The sequence below is a fragment of the Drosophila mojavensis genome, unplaced genomic scaffold (genome assembly GCF_018153725.1).
Source record: "Drosophila mojavensis isolate 15081-1352.22 unplaced genomic scaffold, ASM1815372v1 contig_80, whole genome shotgun sequence".
Lineage (NCBI taxonomy): Eukaryota > Metazoa > Arthropoda > Insecta > Diptera > Drosophilidae > Drosophila > Drosophila mojavensis.
Genome location: NW_025318906.1, coordinates 2,517,969 through 2,539,231, shown reverse-complemented (window position 1 = coordinate 2,539,231; position 21,263 = coordinate 2,517,969). Strand labels below are relative to the sequence as shown.

Genomic DNA, 21,263 nt, shown 5'->3' with positions numbered 1-21,263 from the left:
CCGCACCGCCACGCCCCGCCCCACCACGCTCCTTCAGTGGCCAAAAGCCACGCAGCAGTTGCCCTAAGCTGACAAACGATTTGTAATGAACTCCACTTGCATAGGCTTAGACGCTGTCGTCGCTTTCCCTCCGCCACCCTCCACCATCCATTCGCCTCTCGCCTTGCAGACTTTTCCATTTTCTCTTACTGTTTTTTTGCCCTGTGTCGCAGCTTAAGATTTATTAACCTGCGTCGATGGCGCTGCTGAGCGCACAAAAAAAAAAATAATAATAATAATAATAATAATGAAGTTGCCAATTGGCTGGGATTCGACCTGCGACACAAACACAATTCAATTGTGTTGCATTTCGTATACCCTGTAAGTGTGTGTGAGTCTGTGTGCGTGTGTGTGTGTCTCTGTGTCTGTCTGTGTGTGATTGTGTAAACATTTAAGAATTTAAGGCCTAGTTACGCAAAGAGATCAAAGTGAAAATAGATTGTGTTGAATGTTGCGAAGGTAAGTCAAGCTGTTGCTATGCTAATGAAACACAGGGTATGTGAAGGGTAAATGGCGGCATTCTAACTGACATATAACTAGATAACAATATTCACTCACATTTACAAGTGCTTTAAGTGAAATCCATAAAAATTTCAACATTTTCTCATTTACAGGGTATTTTAAGTCGCTTAAAGTAAATTTTTAAGAAAAATAAGACCAATATGAATTTTTAATATCATTTTTAGACGGCATTTCTTTTACTATAATTGGGAAATGCAACGTTTTCATATTTACAGGGTATCTCTTAGTCGAATAGAGTGACATTTTCTTAGCAAATAGTATTCATAAAACAGCTAACAAATTAAATTAAAGAAGATTTCAAGCTGCGTAGACTACTTTGCTATGCGTACAGGGTATGTAATAGCTGGACTTCTGAAAAGTATTATATCATAAAATATTTCTAGCTTAGGTCTGCACCAAAACTGGCGCTCTCAATCAAACAGCACAGCTCTGGTATCATTCAACAGCCACTCCATGCATTTTACAGGGTATTTGCCAGTCGCATCTATTGCTTAGCTATTGCAACTGTTGCACACGTTTGTCTCTTTGCTGCTTGATTACCCTATACTGCGTTTGGCTTATCGCAATCTGAATTGAGAGTTCAAATAAATGGGATATTTTGAGTGCTTCGGTTTCGAGCTTCGCTTGTTTGTGACGTCAGCTAAGCTCGCCAGCCCAACCACCCCCAATGCTGGCCTTTAAGGCTGATTACGCAACAGCCAGAGGCGGCCAATTAGCAGGGGTGAGAGCTAAACACACACACACGCACACACGCACACCCAACTCCCACTCAACCCCCTTTTCTGGTAAGATTTTAATCTTTGAAAAGTTTTGCGTAGCATTGACGTGAACCGAAATTGTTTTGAAATTTTATTGTAATATGACTTTGAGTGTGTGTGTGTGTGAGTGTGTGTCTGTGTGTTTGTGTGTGTGTGCGCGCTTTTGGCTTTCTTCTAAGAAATTGACCAATTGACTGACCACAAGCAGCGGCCAGAACCAACAATAATTATGAATCGCCTACGCACAACATCAAAACGACTTAATCCCCAACTAAGGAAGACACAGACACACACACACACACACACACACACACACACACACACACATACATGCACAGCAGACAAGCAGAGCCATTTGAATGACTGCCGGGCAAGGATTATATAAGTTTACGAAAATATCTTTGTGGAGCAACAAATATTTGTAGTTCAGCTGGTTTTTTGTGTGTCTCTTGACCCGAGAGCAAGTCCTGCCGGCAGAACGCACTGTGCATGCGTTTGTGTGTATGTGTGTATCCTTTCGGGTCGCTACGAATAAATTGTGTATTGTTTATTTATAAGAAAATGTTCATAATTTACTTATTAAAATGATTTGAGTGATTTGGGTATGAAAATTAAAATTGTACGGAGCCAAAGTTTTAATAACCGTAAAGGATATTTGCCTAATGTGCGAAAGGACATTGGCCAAGCAGCTGCTGACGTTGGCTGGGGGAAGTGGGGCACGGAGCCGGGGGGTGAGGCAAAGGTCCTTTGGCTTAAGCCAAGTGAACTGTTTGAATTTGCTTATCAGTGGTTGACCAGTGGAAATGTCTTAGTGCTCAGAGCTGCACGAAAAATCTTAAGGATTTTAAAGGACTTAAGTGTCAGGCAGGCATGTTTGTTGACCGTATGTGTGTGTGTGCGTGTGCGTGTGTGTGTGAAAGTAAGAGTGACCGGAAATTAAGCAATAGTCTTAAGGAAATTGCCACAAAGTTTTTTGGTTGCCACGAAGCAGGCAATTTGATGTCCTTTACTCACACTACAACAACTGCAAGTCTTAAGTTTACATAAGTGTGCCAGTGTGTGTGTGTGCGCGTGTATGTGCTTATGTTTATGTGCATGCATTTTTATTTACACTTCAACTTAAGTCCTACTTAATTGCAAACTCTTTTCAGTAGAATTTTTAATGCATGCATTTTAATTTATAATGCCGAGCCAGCCATTGAGGCTACTTAAGAACTTTACACACAAACACACACACACACACACACACTTGCATGCCTTACGGATGACTGCCTTCTTCTCACACCTTGGACCTTGCATATCCTTGTCTAAGCCCTGCCACTTGTCCTGTCTTCGCACTTCTCTCATCAGCGTCTTGCCTCACGTTGCAACAGCAACAAAAGGAAACTCAACTAACTGTTGTTGCCGTTGCAGCCGGCAAATCTGCGAAGAGCGCTTCAAAAAATTAAGAGAATTCAGATGCTCTATGTTGTCAAGGGACAAGCACTTATTGATAAGGAAAATACTAGAAAGACCAGATATTATTATATATGCATAGATTTATTAAGTATATAGTAGAGCGACCAAAATTTTTATAAAATTATGGAGTAGGAATATGAAATGATTTATAAAATAATGGAATAGATATTCAAGAATAAATGTCTCTTCTAGTATTTTATACATCATTTCCTATTTTTATTTATAAAATAATAGAATAGACAATCAAGAATAAATGTTTGTAATATATAGAGAAAATATTTTCGAAGCCTCAAGAGTATTTTGAAAACGAAATTTCTAATTTTCTTAAATAATACTTTATATGCCTTACAAAAATTTTATCAGTATAGTAAAAATGATTGCAAAAATCTAGCTAAGCTCTAGTCGAAAATTTCGTTTGTATACAACTATTAAATATTGAATATTTCTCTACATATTATATACCAAGAATTTCATTATTTATGCGCAGTTAATTAATATGAAATACAAGAAGAGGATTGTTATTAATGAATATTATTTATGGTATACAATCATAAAATCCATCTTATGCATAATAATGGGAAATATATATGAATATAAAAATCTACAAAATTTTAATCAGCTACCCCACAAAAGTAATTTCAACTTTAATAGTTAATTCCCAAGCATCTACAAAGTCTAACAGCTTTCAGTTATAGTGTAAAGACACGAAGATTTGAAGTTGTTGTTGCATATTAAAAACTTAACAAAGACTTTGATGTGATCTAAAAGAAGTTGAAGGAGAGTAAAAAAGTAGGAAAAAACTTTTTGTTAAGCAAAAATGCGTGAACTCGGCTTGAACTGCAGCGAAGAGGCAAAGCTGGCTTAAGGGTTTCAGTTAACTATCGATTATAGCAATGGATCGAAATATAGCTTAGGTAGGTATATACATACATACATACATACATATACATATCTATCTATTTAGAACATCTATTTTGTTGTTTTGCATTTTGGTATTTTCGAATGGGGAAAACATGTTGAAAACTTTTAAGCGGCTTATAATTAATGCCGCCAACCCGAGCATTTTCTTTCTCTTAACGCTTTACGCTTTCGCGAGCTGCAGTCTTAGCCCTAGCCCTGCCCCCCCTCACCACCGCCTCCGCCCTCCGCGCTGCTATGACAAGGTGTGTTTAGACGGCATTTTTCTGTGTCAGTAACAAATACATAACCGGAAATCAAGGAATCATTCAGTAAATAGAAGAAGGCAACCCTAGGCAAGGCAAGGCAACCCTAGGCAAGACGAGACAAGGCATGACAAGACAACGAACAAACATCTTCGTTAGTCGAAAATAATCCTAATGAAATAAGCATGGCCCGTAGCGGTAATTTATTTAAACCCCATTCTAGTCTCAGCCCGACCAAATTGGCCTCTGCTACTGGGCAAAGGCATTTAAATTGTCTCAACTTTTGTTTTGTTGCGTAATAAATTCATTTTTTGTCCTTTACAGCATGTAAAACTATGCATATGTGACCTCACGCCCCTCACACCCCTCGCTCGTCCACCCACTCGCTCTATTCTCTGTGCTCTGTCTTAGATTTAATCCCTTTGTTGGCAACAATATATATATATATATATACAAATATATAGAGAAAACTTGCAGATATGTTGATTTGGGCAGCCAGGTGGCAGGAGGCGATGGATGATGGTGGTGAGGCCAGAAAAACTAAACCAGCCCGAGAGTCCTCTGAATGGATTTTCTTAAGTGGTTCTAAGCTTTGTCTGTGAAGCAAACCAGAAAACATGCTTATACATGCGGCCAAGTGGCTGCCTGACTGACTGACTGGCTGGCTGGCTGGCTGGCTGGCTGGCCGGCAGTTCGAGTTCAAGTGCAGGCAGCTGAACGAGTTCAGCTCGCTCTGACTCTGACTCTGACTCCGACTCTGACTACGACTCCAGTTCCGAGTCCAGCTCCGGCTCTAGTGGCATTAGCAGCTGCTTAAGGCACTGCAGCACTTCATTAGTTCCAAGTTCGAAGACAAGCAGCAGCAGCAGCAGCAAGGACATCCGCACTGAGCAGCAAGACAATGGAAAACTGCGCACGATAATTGAATGCAAGCAAAGCCTGGGCTACGTAACGCTCGCTCTGGTTCAGGCCAACCCCCTGTTGGAAATCACCCAGAAAGAAAGCAGCCCGCTCAGAAAAAGGGGCAGCCGGTGCAACTTGAGTGGGCAAGGCCAACAAAATCACAAGAAGTTGCCAAATCCTTACAAAAGGATTATGATGTGTATTTTTGGTCAAAGCACGTTGATGAGTGCCAAACGACTTTGTTGAGTGTTGAGATTTCTATCTCCCTCTCTCGCTCTCTCTCTCTCTCTCTCACTCTCTCTCTCTATACATATAAATCTACATATATATGTATATATGTTTATGTGCTTATGGTAATGGAAATGGAAATGTAATCTGTGCTTGGAACTAATTCGAATGCCTTTATAAAAGCGTGCAGTGGAGTCCATTGATTAATTGATGACATTTAAGTATCGCATTTCGACAGCCAGCTGCATAGCTGAACTAGTGATAGATGAGTGTCACTTAGGCCATGCTAGCTATGACTACGAGATATCCTATAATTGAAGGGACGAAATCAAAGAGAAACTCTAAGTCTCTACTATATGTTCTTCTATCTTTTATCCCATTTCTTTATTCTATTTTCTATTGACTCTCTTCTCTTTTCCATCTTTTATCTACTATCTTTTCTGTTCTATCTCATCTCCTTCTTCTTCTCTCTTTTAGATTTCCTATTTATTGACTTGTCACATATAATCAGTTTAAGGACATTACGCTAATCGCATACAGATCTGTTATATAAACAAACAGCTCTACGTATAAGAAGCAGACCTATGCAAAGTCCTTTTCAAGTGCTCAAGGCAAATATTGGAAAATGTCAATGAATGCAAATAAGCCGAAAATGTAGAAAAAGGATTAAAATTATGAGCGCAGGATAAGGCAAACAGACAGACCGAAATGCAGCAGGCTGTCTCTATATATGCAGTCATGTGTGATCACAAGCACACACACACACACACACACACTGACAAGCACACACACTCTCAGTTAGCCACACAAAAGAAATGCCGGTCACAAAAAGGATTTAGAGTCTCTCAAATATTATCAAGTGGAGAACAAGCCGTCGCAGTCGTTGCTATTGGCATTGCCTGTATTTTTCTTTTTCTTTGTTTTGTTCTCTCTCTTTTGGTCCTGCGGCAGCACTGAGTGGGATTTAAATGTCGATAATGTTGGCAAACACAAGGACAATAATCGAAGGACTATGCCGTGGCGAGTCAAATGTTTGCGCAAAATGTCAAAAAATCGACTGCGACGTGCAGCTCAACCAGAAATAAGCGCACCAACACAAAAAAAAATGTCATTGACTACCCCCCGAGCAGCCAATGGGAGTTAACAATACACACACACACACACACACATACATATACTCATTCACTCACACATATGCTGCCAGCCACAAATGTCAAGTTATATTATCACACTTGCATACGCTTCTCAAACGGCAACGCGATGCGACGCGACGCATCGAGTGCTATTTGCCAGCTGCTCAAATCGATCAGAGCTTTTTCTAAAGGACATCTTTTCGAGGACGAGCCATTGTTATAGGTGGCTCAGCTAATGCACTGAGAGAAATTGTCGAGACTCGCATGACAGTTGATATGAGTTCTTTCTCTAAAGGATATATGCTTCGAGTCAGTCTATTGCTTTTACACTGAGAGAAAATATGAGTAAGACTGATTGGGCAAGCTCGTGAGACGAGATGAGAGAGTAGTAGTTCAAAGACAGACGAAAATACATCTATTTGTCCATATATTGCTCTAGGGGTATTGGCCTATAAATTACTCAGAGAAATTTAGGAGTATAATTATGATTTTTATGATTTTATTAGACTCACAAACGAATTCATAGTAATATCTAAACTAATCAAAGCAATATATAATATAAATGTTAATTATAAGAAAAAGAAATTTTTAAAAAATGTGTGAATTAATATTTGAATCTATATCTAACTCAATTTTGTATATTAATATATATATTTAAAAAAATTAAATAAATAAAAAAATTATCATAATTTTTAGAAGCTCTATTTCGAAGTACTTCTGTTATTTCCAGAGTATATATCGATATTTTGACTACTTTCCGACGGCTTCTGCGTTATATTTGGAGCTGTTTATAAATTATGTTTTGATTTAAGGCAAGACAAAGCTAAACCTTGAAGCTTGATCGGCTTATTTAAGGAAATGTCTGCTTAATATTATAAACAAATTAAAAATCAATTTTTGCCGTTGCCGTTGCTGTGGTTTGTCTTTGGCAGCAGAAAGCAGGCCAGAAGCAACAGTCAGCAGTTGCAGTCGGCGTCGCAGTCCGTAGTCCGCAGTCCGCAGTCGCACAGGGAATCGTCGTCGGCGTCAGCGTCAGCGTCATCGCAGTTGCCACACATGGCGGCAACCTTAATCACTTTAGTTATCAATATTACTTATTTACGTTGCTCCTACTTAACGCTTAAGACGCTTTGCCTTTTATGCAGTCTACCTCGGCTACCTCGAGCGTATGGGTCCAAGTGAATTATGTACCTATATATAGGTACACTCATGCATATATATATATATCTGTGCATATGCAGATAAAAGTTGTGCACTGCTCTAGCATTACATTTGCTTTTAAATCTTCCTGCTTAAAGCCAAACAAAGTCTTTGAGGAGCGAACGGCAGCACAACACGCGATTGATTCAATTAAGCAGAGACAGAGCAAAACAAAGGCATGGACTGTATAGCATATATACACAGGCATACATACAAAATACGATACATACATATTTACATATCGTATACATTCTATATACTTTAAAAGTGTGTAACTGAACACGCATACGCCTAGTTGGTTATGAGCGACTGTCGGCTGCATTGATTAATATAATCCGCTTGAAGACGCTCCCTTCCATGCTCTTAAGTTACAGACTTGCCCTCCCCAGGGACTATATGCTGTTGAGGCGGGGGCGTGGCACCGCTCACCGCTCACCTGCCCCTCACCCCACACACATACAGTTTTAAGTACAAGTTAATGGTGCTTATGCATATTACCCACAAGCCAGCGTACCCATTGCCATATCGAGGCCATTAATACTCAACCGAATGATTTTTTTCTTCTTCTTCTTCTTTTTATACAATATTTTAAATGCTCGTTTGGTGCTGAATTTGGAAGAGAGTATATTTGGCTTGGCATTGGATAATGGATATTATTTACATATATTTAAATTAATTTATATATCGTGGGCTTCTTGGATAAGGCGTTTAAGATATGATGATCTACTGAAGATGTAGACAATACTAAGCAATTGAAACTTCTGATTGGTATCCAAGGATTGCTAAATTTCGAATAAGTAATACTTATTCCAACTCACAGCTGACATATGAAAGCGAAAAAACGGCTAAAAATATAGATAGCTAGAAATTGAATAGATCAAACTGTTTTCTATATATCATAAAAAATTATAGAATTAGATTGAAAACTTTAGTGATCAATTAATCCACTTTCATACAAATTTTCAGGCTACCCTCGTATATTTTTATAGGTATAAACTTAGCACAAATCTTGAGCGAGTATTGTGCAGTCAGTTCGTTGTTATTAGCTACTTTTTTCTTTTAAACAATATTTTTCTCTGCTGCTGCTGCTGCTGTTGCTTCTTATGATTTGTGCCTTGTGCTTGCTGTTGTTGTTGTTGTTGCTGCTGTTAAGTATTTCACTGTATTTTAAATCGATCCAATGGCAAAGCGTCTTTGTGCCGTGCGCTGCGAGAGTGCGCTCTCAGCTTAATCCGCTGCCAATGAACTGCGAATGCTGCTGCTGCCGCCACCGCTGCTGCTGCTGCTGCTGCAGAGGTCGCCAGATGAGCGGCTTTGGCTGCTTTTGAATCGAAGTTGAGAAGGGGGCGTGGCGGCGGTGCCGGCGGCGGCAGAGACGAAGGCTGTGGGCCTTGCATGAGTCAGTTGAGCCTCGGCTGGGTTTATTAGTGCCGCAGCTCCTGCGTGCCCCCAGCGACAAGCGTCGTCGACTCAACTCTGAGCAGAAGGATGCGGCTGTGCATGTGGATGTCGTTGTGGATGTGGATATCATTGTGGATGCCGCTGGCGTGTTGGTGTCAGTGTCGCATTTGCCGTTTTCGCATTGGTATTTGGGTATTTGGGCTTTGTCTGGTGGGGATGAAATTTGATCCTCTGCGTGGCATCAGCAGCAGCGACAGAGACTGCGACTGCGACAGCGGCATCGGCAGCGTATTTGCATTAAGCGTAACCTTTTGCTGCTGCCACAATAATAACAACAACAACAACAACTACTACAGCAAGTAGAAAAGCAACCACAAAAGCGTAAAAGGGTGCGCTGGCAGCGCTGCCACCGATACGCCGACTGCCAAGGAGCTTAATTTGAGGAGGGGATTTACGCTGTGGCATTATAATTCTTTCTTTCTTTACTTGCCCCGCACACTCTTAATTTTTTTTATTTTTTATTATTATGCCTTGGCATCTTATTCTTTGCGTATTTTTTTTTTTTTTCTTCAGTGGGGATTAAGCAAATTTCTGTAGAGATTTGCCAGTTAAGGCGCAGTGCAGTGTCTTGCATTGATTAGTTGTTGCTGCGCGGATTAGTTGCATCGGGTTACGCAGCGCGAGCAGAGCACACACAACACACACACAATCGCACACACAAGCACTCACACACTCATACTCCAATAGCTGACAGCCTAAGTCCAAACAGTAACAAAAACTAAAGCTCGCTAAAGATGCATATGTCTGTCCCGCTCTCACTGCTCCTCTACCCCACCCAGTCCAACGATTGCCTCTCTGCGCCTCGCTCTCGCTCGCTCACTCCTTTGCTCTTTGCCCTGCTCTTCAAATCTTAAACATTTATCCGCGCGTATTATGTGGCCAACTCTGGCTAATTGCCAGGCCGCATTAAGCGTGGCCACACTCACACTCGCACGCTCACACACACACACACACGCATAGCTTTATTCATTTATAACATTTGTTTGTGTTGTTTTTTCCTTTTATTTGCGGCGATTCGCTTTGGGGCGTTAGTTGGTAGCTGGCTTTAGTGTGTGTGAATTGAGTGTTGTTTATGTGAGTGTTGTTTTTGTTGTTGCTACTCTTTGTCACTGGCATCAACATCAACACCATCTGCGGTATTCAATTTAAGGGGATTAACTGCTAATTTTTTGCGATTTCACTCAATGCCAGCAAACTTTTTATCTATATAGCTTTTTCATATGGCTATATGTACATGTACATGTGTATGTGTGCGTGTGGCTGTGTCGGTGTGTGCCAACCGCCTGTGGAGTCAACAATGCAGCATGTCCTTGCACATGGAGTCATTTGCCGGCAAAAGCCACGCAACGAGCTTAAAAGGGCAATTGGCATTGAATAGGGAAATACTGCAAACAGTAAAAAAAGAGGGAAATTTTAAAATCGGCTTCCGCCAGCTTTATAGCACGCAGGGGAAATTCTTGTTTTTCAAGCGAAATTTTTAAGTTGAAGAGGAGTGTCGATGCCATCATTGTTTAATTATGTGAAATATCTTATATTTACTTAAATCAATTTACAGTTTTGTTGTTATCGGTAAGCAGCAATAACATTTATCGACTTTTCTGTACTAATTGATAACAACAATTGTGAAATCCCTAATTTATCGGGCTTATGATAAAATATATCAACAGAAAAGATTAATATTCAAAATAATTACAAAGAATAAAATATTTAATCTATAGACCAACATTACCCCACCCCGAAAATTAGATAAGCGAAGAAAAAAAAAGATATTTAATATACTATAAAATTTATCAATTGTTAGTCTCTTGAATATATTAACAGATAAGACACGCCCTAAACATATAATTATAAAGCATTTTGAATAATTACAAAATCTTATAGGCAGCCATTGCTGCATGAAGCGTAAAAGAAAGAGAGTGATGTGCTATCAAATACCCTCTATATGTCAAACTGTGTGATACTTTTGGAAGACTGATGTTATGGTAAACAGCATATAAGAAGTAGAATAATTTATGAGAATGGTATAAGATTCTTTATACTAGCTTCCATACTTGAACAGCTTAAATAAATGCAAACGTTATAGACTACTCATATATCTAATATTTAAAATCTGTTAAGTATATATGTATAAATTCAAAGAACGCTTGTTATCTTTTAAATCGAATCTATACTATTCTAAGAGCTTTAGCTTATAGCCATTAGACCGTGATTTGAAGTTTATAATCTTATTTTCCAATTGCCTGAATCATTGGCTTACGCATAGATTATTCTTAGACAAATCCATAGGGTTCTGTGAATTGAGGGTTGTTTCAAGATGTACAGCCCTTAGTAGATGATGATAAAATCAATAAAAAATTTATGTTACTCACAAGGCTTGAGTCCACCCTCGCCCATAAGTTCTAGTATCAGAAACGATCTTTAAATATTTATTACAATAGCCTTTGCTGATCATCGCATTTTGTATCGCTCCCCAATTGGAATCAGTTCAGACTCTATTATTAGCTGCGCAATAAGTGAGCATACGGTTTACTAAGTAACTGTGAAACGCTGTTGCTTGAATCCTAATTGCTTGCACACACACACACACGCAAAGAGAACGCGAGAGCGTGAGCGAGAGAGCGCGAGTGTGCTAGCTAAGCAACGCTAGTTGCTATTCCCATCTCTACAATTTCGCCTGGTCCCTTGCCATCAGCTGCTTTCACTTATCATTTTAGCCTTTATTTTATTTTCACAGCCTTATTCCTGTTGAGCGTTACGTGTGTTTCACGTTGTTGTTGTTGTTGTTCTTGCGGCTTAGCATGTGCCTGTGCCTGTGTGTGTGTGTCTTTGGTTAGGCGCTAGGATGAGCGCACTTGCCGCTGTCTTGAGTGCAAAAGCGCGACGGCTCTGCTGTTGTTATTGTTATGCATTGTTGTTTGTATTTGTTGTTGTGCCATCTCTCTGCTGCCAGCTTAATGTTTGTGTCTGTGTGTGTCTGTACGTGTGTGTGTGTGTAAGCTCCACTGGGATGCCAAACAGTAGCACAAAACAAAATCTAGTGAACTTCATAGGGATTAGCCTGCACGAAAGCAACAGATTTAAAAGCTTTTGCTCTGCTTTTTAAGTTCATTTGTGCGCGTTTGTCTGTCTGTGTGTGAGCTCTGCTCTGCCTGTGTGTATATGTATGTGTGTGTGTGTGTGTGTGTGCGTGTGAGGTATTGTTGCTACTGCTATCCCTGCTGCCGCCTGCCTTTGTTGACAAATGCGACTTGACAGTGGTGTGGCAAATCTCGTCTGGCGACACAAACCAAATCTCCTCTCTATATGTGTGAATGTGTGTGTGTGTGAGTGAGTGTATTGCACATGCCGGCTCCACATGGTCTTGGTTTTGCTCTTGGTCTTTGGGTTCACTTAACACTTGGCATAGGTCACTTTTATATCGCACTTAATAACTTGCAGTCACATTCATTCACTATCGACGCACTTGACTCCGCATATACATATATTTATGAATATCCATATATGGGCACTTGCATTGGTATTTCTATTTCAGCTACAGCTGCCTTTTAGACATGCGCGCACGCCTAATCCTCCATGCACCCAGAACGTAATCCAATTGCACACCAACGCACAAAATAACAACAACAACAAGAACAACAGCAACAACATGAAGCAGAACCGGCGCGAAGTAAAAATACGACACGAAAATATTTTCAAAATAAAGAGAATGAGTGAGAGAGCAAAATGTAAGACGAACCTTCTTCCAGCATGTTTGGCACGATACTAAAAAGCAGTGCGGAGCGCATAGCTCGTTTTGGCGCCCCATGCGATGCAAACACGCACACAAAACACAGAGCAAGAGAGCGAGAGAGCGAGCGGCAAGCGAGCGTAAGAGTGCAAACACACACACACAGATATACGCGCGCACAGACACAATGGCAGCCGCAGATATCAACATGTGGCCCGGCTCTCTGCCATTACATTCGCTGCTCGCACACACAGACACGCTCGCTCGTTGGCTCTCGCTCTCACTTGCTCAGTGCTGCTCGTTGAGCCTGGGCCGCATTACGCTTATCAAAGTATATCTCAGGGATTATACGAAATGAATGGAATTAAGGATTAATTTCCAAGGGATGTCATTTCGTTTTCGGATAATTCTCTCTGTGTACGTGTGTGTGCGTGTATGTGTGTATGTGTGTATTGCGAACAGCTTACGCTATAATGGATTCAGGTTCGCACTGCTGCCACAGTCGCCCCTTCCGCATTTGCCATGGGTTTTTTTTTCTTAGTTTATAAAAAATACACCCGAGTTTATAATGCCAAAGCGGGTTATAAGACATAGGCGGCGAATTGTATAAATATATATGTATGTTATATGAACGTATAATAAAAGAGGTGTGCATTGATTAGAACCTTGTCTGATATTGGATAAGGCGCGCATGAATATTTCGAGAATTTTACAACTAGATAAAACTCACGATAATATAAGATAACTGCGGTTATAAAATTACTAACAAAAATTTATGAGTTGCTTACAAAATTGTGAAATATTCAATCAGCTATCAGCTAGCTTTGACTACAATCTTAGTTTCTGAAGATCTTAAAAAATATATAATTTTGGCAATATTCAATGATATTGACGTTGATATCGTATATGAATCCGAATTTCTCAATAGTTAATGATTAGAGATATAGCTAACTAAAATTCTTAATACATACATAATATATCCTATATAGGATGTTAAACTTCAAAGTGTACTAACTTTTAATATAATTTTAGAATTGGAACATCTTTATAAATAAATTGCATTTACACATCCGATATAAATTGTCTCAGTTCTGTCTTTTAGAAGGGCATTAAAAATTCAGTATAAATTTAGCCTACAAAACAATTGATTTACGCCTAGCTGTGACCTTATTATAGACATTGCTCTCACACAGGCCCAGAGCCGACGTCTGACGTCCGTCCCCCCCTGTTGATGCTTAATGGGCTGCCAAACGACGCCACTGCTCATTATAATACCAAGCGATCCATAAAACGAAGAGTTAAATCCGAAATAATAATCCCGCACGAAATTAAATCCCTCGCCCACACGCGCAAAACCCCAAACCCCGAAATGCTGAACGCCACAGCATCTACGGCCTCCAATGCCCCCGCTCGCTCTCTCTTTCTGTTTGCCTGGAAAAAAGTTAATCCCCACAGCAGCATCAGCAACAGCAGTCGACAGCTTTGGCGTTGGCGTCGCCGTCGACGTCGACGTCATTTTATCCGCCAACTTCAACTGTGGTGCTGTCACTACTGCGCTGTGTGTGGTGCGGCCTCAGCTCCCCTTTGACCCCCGCCACTGCTCCGACTCAGCTTGTTTTTGGGCCTCCCGCTGCAGTTGGCTGCGACGCTGGCTGCGCTGCTGGTTTAAGGATTAACACAGACGCAAACATTGCCAGCACGCACACATACAGACACGCACACATACACACACACACACACATGCACAGCTAAAGCACGCAATGGGCAAGAGCACAAAATCGTTGGGATTAATGCGGGATCTACTTTATTGCGAAAATATGCTCGACCAGCGCGAGTCTCCCCTTCCTCTCTCTCTCTCTCTCTTTGCCTCGTTCTCTGCGGCACGTCCTGTCCAGTCATGGCAAATAATTTGGCTGGCATTGGCGTTGGCGTTGGCATGGATTGTAGCGACTTAAACGAATTGGGATTACGTTGCGTATGATTCATATGAAGGCTAAAACAACAACAAGCCAACTGGCTTTAAACAACAACAACAACATGTGGCATGTGGCATGTGCGTTTCCATTTATGCATGCTGCATTGGCTGGCTGCTTGTTTGCCGCGAGGGGGTTAGCTGGGATTGGGATTGGGGTTGGGGTTGGGGTTGGGTTGGGGGCATTCAAACGGATTACAGCAAGCAGAGCCAAAAGCCTCAGCCCAACCCTCGCTTTTTGTGCACAAATTGAAAATGACCAAGGCAAGGCTTGGCGGGGTTGGGCCTGGGGCTAGCTAGGGCAGCTTTTGGCCCAATATGCTGGGAGCTGCCCTGGGATAATCCTTGAGGCGATCAATAAAGCGCTGCCAGCCTGACTGATGGCCAGACACACACACACACACACAGAGGGGCAGACAGGCAGGCAGACGGAGAGCGAGAGACAGTTAGACAGGCAGTTGGACAGCTTTGTGGTGCGGGTGATGGAATTGGCATTGGGATTAGCAGTCCAGACTCAGAGCGAGAGAGGCATGCACCTGGCACACGCACACACACACACACAAATAGACACACACACACACACTCAAACTCATGGCATTACTTTAGCTGGCAGCTTAATCCCAACTGCCTCGCCTCTGCAGTTTGAAAGCAAACAGGGCGACGGCAAAACAAAAGCTTAACTGCGAAAGGAGACGACGTCGTCGTCGTCGTCGTCGTCGAGCAACGAAACTTCTCTTCATTTGTGCCTGATGGGATTAGAGCTAAAGCCAGATAAAGGGATAAAGGATTTCAAATTCGAAATGCGTGCCCGGCCGGCGCATCGGCAAAAAGTTTTTTGGCCGCAGTTGTTGTTGGCCGACAACTTTTGGCGCCAAATTCGCATGCAAAGCAGGCGGCGTACAGACAGACGCTACCCTTTTAATAGAGGGAAAGAGAGAGAGAGAGAAGGGAGAGGGGGAGAAACAGGGCAGAGGAGTCAGAGTTAGTTACTTGCTCTGAGGTCCAGGTCGTGGATAAGTCGAAAACTTGATGCTTACAGCTAATGTCCTTTGGTTTTGTGGTGCCGATTTTGCGGCAGGGGGTTGGTGGTGTGGTGATGGTGCTGTTGCTGCTGGTGGTGGTTGCGTTTGCCGCTGTGTTGTTCTTGTTGTACTTCGTTTAGCTTTCGCTGATGCTTCTCAAGTTGATTATGATGATGATGCCGATGATGATGATTATTGTGTTTAAGGGACTTAAAACCGTCCATGCAAATAGGGATTAAAGGATCAAGGGAATGAGGCCTATACGATTATCAATAGAATAAAGGCAATGCACCGCAATGTTGTTCTCGGACAAAGCAGCTTTAAGGGATCTTAATTGGATGATTGTATTTCGTACCTCTACCTAATTTGTATGCTGCATGTTTAACAATTAAAAATTACCAAAAATGATTCCTAACCCCGTTTCAATATTGATAAGAGAATGTACCTAAGAAACATTTTAGATAAATATTTCAGACATATAACGAAATGAATGTACCTATGTACCTATTTTAGAGATTTTTATATACATATATATTGGGATGAAAGTAATGTACGTAGTCTTATCTATCTTACATATATTTAAGTGCATCTTCAGCTCATATTAAATTGTACCAAAACGCTATTTTATAAAAGTAGCAGATGTATAATCAAATATACAGATATATAATTATTATAGTGTACCTAAATGTTCTTAACAAGTCATACACTATACAATTAAATACATGAATGTACCTAATGTACCTTATACGAGAATTGTACCTTTCCATTCCAAAATAATTGTACATAAGGTAAAGTACCACAAAATTAATGTATATATTTATTTAATTGTAAATTAATAATTGTACCTAGTATCAATTTCATATATCTGACTTTACTCGAATATCTCTGAGTAATAGTTGCCTTACGCATAGCTCCAAAATTAACGGTTTCGCAAATCCATTAAGCTCACACATTATCATGCTGATAGATAGATAGTTTGTGGTCATAAAATATAGGTAATTTTCAAGAATGTGAATCACGATTGCCCTCAAAAAATACATTAATCTACTGTCCAAAGAATACAAAAAAAAATCTTATCTAATTGCTACGAAATGTTACTCAATGAAAAGATATAGAAACAAGTAAGAAAGCTCTAGTCGAGACTGCTCGACTACGAGATCCCCTGAACCCTTGGAGCAATAGATATTTCAATACTTTTTCGCGACTTTCAGCTTACACAAGAAACACGCACACACACACACACACGCACGTACGCAAACACAGGCCTACATACACACACACAGCATACAGACACACATACACACACACACGCATACATACACAAACGCATACACACACACACATACACACACACATACACAAACACATACACACACAAGCAACCATGCATAAACATGCATGGGCTGCAGTGTGCGCTTACTATGAGAACTTAATTGTTTAATAACTTTTTTTATGGACGTACGATCTTCATGAAACTTTTAGATTATGATTATAACATGAATATGCATGTACTTGCCAAAGCACAAGTCTCTAGTATTTGAAATACGCTTTTTACAAAAGTGAGGGTGAGGGGGTGAATTTAGAGGTGGGGGGTAAATTTTAACAAAAACCGAAATTGTATAAATTGCATATAAGCATACATTAAAAATTTGGAGACTCTAGCAATAAAGGTGTAGAAGATATAATTTTATAACTGGGTTTCGATAAGGGTTTTTATCGATAAAAAAATATCGAGATGAGTTATCGATTTTTAATGATAAACTTGATATGCGCGCTGTAATTACGGACATTTTAAAAAAATTTGAAGTCTCTAGCTCTTATATCTTCTGAAATCGACGCGTTCATACATACGGACAGACGGACAGACGGACAGACGGACAGACAGACGGACAGGGCCAAATCAACTCAGCTCGTCACCCTGATCAAGAATATATATACTTTGTGGGGTCTGCCACGCCTCCTTCTCCCTGTTACATACATTTCAACAAAACCATTATACCCTGATTTCCCATTGAAAATGGGTTCAGGGTATAAAAAACGATCAGGGAATAACCAAACAGTTGTCAATTTTGTTAAATGGAAAGAGCTTAGTTGGGAAGATATAACACTGAAATACATGTATATAGATGGGTGTATGTGTGGGTAAGCACATGCTAAGTGCACACCAACATGCACACACACACATATGTACACGGCCCTACACTTAACCTGGCTAGAATCCTGGTCGGCCTTTTGGCCCTAAGCCTAAACTTTGAGCAGCAGCAGCTCCTAATTACAACTATATGCCAAAACATGCTTAAGAAACCCAAAATGTAATTCCACTTGTGTATTAATACAACACACACACACACACATACAGAGGCACACCCACACACACACGCCCACACATATGCACACAAGTAGCTAGCTAAAGTTATCGTAAGTGATTTATCATTGTTATTGTTGTTGTCCTGTTTGTTGTTATACTCTACATTACACTTAGTATAGCTAGTTCTGGTTCCCTATAGAACATATCATATATTTTATATAGTTATAGAATAGTATATAGAATAGAGATAAAAATGTGAGCATACTTAAGAACATGTTTTGGAATAGATTTTAAATATCTAATTTAAATATAGGTATGTAGCTATGGTTTATGTGTTTATGTTTATGTTGGAGCTATGTTGGAATGATAATATAGCGAATATCGTATATAAAGTATAGGACTTGATAATATAAATGTAGATAAATCAAATAAAGAGTATCGTATATGCAATGTCGTAAGATCAATATCGTATTTCGAATATCGTATTTCATATATCGAGTGTCGAAGAATAGAGATAAATAAGCGTGTACTAAATATCGTAAAGGAATCTTAAATATAGTTTATCGTATCGTATCGTATCTTACATATTGAATATTGTATATCGTATATCAATAAACCACTGATCTTACAGCACTATTTAATATGCCATATAAGTTATAGAATAACTACTAATGAATAATTCAAGTGATTCATTAATGAGTATCTGCTAGTCGTGCATATCCATTATCGTATGGTATCTATACAATTAGATTTCTACTTATTATTGTTTGCTTCAAAGTATCTTGATAATCACGTGGCGGCGAGTGTGTACCCGAGGCAGACAGAGCTTCGAATGCGACGACCCAAAGTATTTATTTGATTATAAGTCAGTAGAGAGCACTAGCCTCAGAGAGCGTGAAAGAGAGAGAGAGAGAGAGAGAGGGGACTGAGAGAGGGAGGTGGAAAGTTGGCCACATGCGTCGCTGAAGACTTTAAGCTGTTCGTAATGCGCACTGTCTAGTTTATGCACAACACAAAAGGTGCCCAAAGGATGCGGATGTGGATGTGCTTGTAGCTGGGGGCTTGGCTGGAGCTGGGACTGGGGATAAACTTAGTGTTCAGCTGGGAGATTCCGTTTTGAGCTGCAGCTGTTGCTGCTGCAATTCGATTGAATTCGATTTGCTTTTGCAGTACATTTAAATCCCAAAACTTGAAGCTGGAAACAGCTTCTGCTGTCGAATTTACAGTGCGTAGCAGATAAGGATTAACTGGCTCCTGTTCCACACAACAAGGCACACACACACACACACACACACTCGCACTCATACAGCTGCAAATTTGTGCCTTGGCCTAAGAGGCAGGCAGGCAGACGACATACAGAAGTAGTACATGATGTTGGCTTAACTCAATCGGTAGCACCTGCAACTGCATCTGCAATCAGCTGTAGCTCCTGCTCCACCTCCTGCTCCAGCTGCAGCTGGAAGCTTTAGCTCCGGCCTGCCTCTGGCTTTTTTGTTTCACATATCCTGCTCTGTTTTGCTTATAATTCCGAAAATGTGTTGCCTCCTGTTGCTTTTGGCATTTATTTGAATTTGTATTCGGGCGACATATTGTGCGTCTATATCATGGGGTTATGCCTTTTTGTGGGCAGCCCGGCCCGACGGCTGGGCGGGGCGCAAATCCTTTGCACAACTCGGAATTTGTGCCAGAGGCAGCAGATGGGGCCAAATCCGAGAATGAAGTAAACCGGACCCGATTGCCAAAGCTACAGCTTGCCTGCTCTAGCTCTCCCATCTCCCTCTCTCGCTCTCTCGCTCTGTCTGTGCATAACGCTTAACACTTAAGCTGCAACCGCGGCAGCAGCAGCAGCAGCAGCAGCAGGACTTGGCATTGCCAACATGAGTACGTTCATCATCATACGTATACGTATTTGTATTTGTATCTGCATTTGCATTTGTATCTGTATCTGAACAGCAGCTACTTTTGCAACTGATTGCGAAATTTGTGGCACAAACTGCTAAAGCGAGCAACCCAACCGACAATCGCCTTCAAAATACCTGCCAACACACAGCCCATGGCCACCATGTACCCCATCGCCCCCATCTCCTCCCCCATCTGTCTCTCCGCATCGCTTGATTACCAGAAAGCTTGGGCGACACTCTTGATGATTTAACACAGAAGGCAACAGGGGTACTCGTTACCCGTTTCCCGTTACCCGTTACCCGTTACTGGTATTAGGCTACGGCCTTGGGGGCGGCGGCTGGCTTTATGGGGGTTGCTGGCTGGATTATCGAAGTGCTGCAGAGCACATGGACAGGTAACGTACAGTTGGATAAACATTTTAAAGATATTTGCGTTCTGTGTAACAGTTGATCAAATAGATGTAGTTTTTCTAGCGATACGCAAGTAACACTTTAAATGGAGTTTGAAATAAATTTAAGCAGAGAAAGAGAACATTTACTGTATGAATATTTATCTATTAATCTTTTGGTTTATCCATATATATTTTTATATTTATCTATATTTTACTTACATATTTAACATGTTTTTAAATTGCCCAATATTTAAGATTCGACGAAACTTTTTAGTTGATATATTTTACAATATTTTATTTGATTTTCTGTCTTCATTTTTTCATAAGATTTCTTGAACCATTCGATTATTGCTTATATCATTTGGAGATCACGAAATTTGATCTGTGGTTCAACAGTTAAATTTAGTCTTTCATCAATTGTGTGGCATCAAATTTAAATTGAAACGAACTGAAAGCCATGCACACACACATACACACACACACACATGCATATATATACGCACATATCAGCTCACACCCATTTCACGATCCGTTTGGAATATGCATAATGTGAGTCGCGCATTTTTGAATCCTGAGTATGTGCTTATGTATACAGAGAGAAAGAGCCGCCTGGCTTATGACAGATGCTGCTGCTGCTGCTGCTGCTGCTGTTGCTGTTGCAGCTTCAACAAATGTACGCTGACCCTGGCAACTGCAGTGCACAAAGCTCTACCCAAACAACAATGGTCGAGCAGAGGTCAATTGGAGGCTATATGAGAGAGTAAGTGAGAGGGAGAGAGGAAAGCTAACAGGTGAGGGTGTGGCAGGAGGAGGCGGAGAGCTGCTCTGGTGAACGCGTTGATCCACAAACGTGTCGTTAACTAAGGCGCAGTGATTTTCAATTGCAGAACGCGACAGAAAACTCTCCGTGTGTGTGTGTGGCACGTGTGTGTATGTGTGTGCATAAGCTTATAGGTGCCACTGACACAGCTGTGCATGGGTGGGCGTGTGGGTGTGGCCAGCCCGCCTGCCTGCCTGCCTGCATATTGACAAGTGCGGCCGTTGGGGGATTTATTAAGGCTAACGTATGAAAATTT

At 40.8% G+C, this 21,263-nt stretch overlaps 1 protein-coding gene across 3 annotated transcripts in view; it reads right to left on the bottom strand.

The window, feature by feature from the left end:
* LOC6578525 overlaps positions 1-21,263 on the bottom strand; it is a 65,627-nt gene that overhangs the window by 9,707 nt on the left and 34,657 nt on the right. Inside the window, exon 1 of one of the 3 annotated variants that reach the window (XM_044010985.1) lies at positions 12,602-12,639. The exons of 1 other annotated variant lie outside the window; for it this stretch is intronic. In XM_044010985.1, coding sequence (XP_043866920.1) covers positions 12,602-12,614 — 13 coding nt within the window. In that variant the 5' untranslated portion in view covers positions 12,615-12,639. Of the gene's footprint in view, positions 1-11,234; positions 11,348-12,601; positions 12,640-21,263 lie in introns of those variants that run through there. One more of the 3 variants, XM_032730156.2, reaches the window with a different exon arrangement.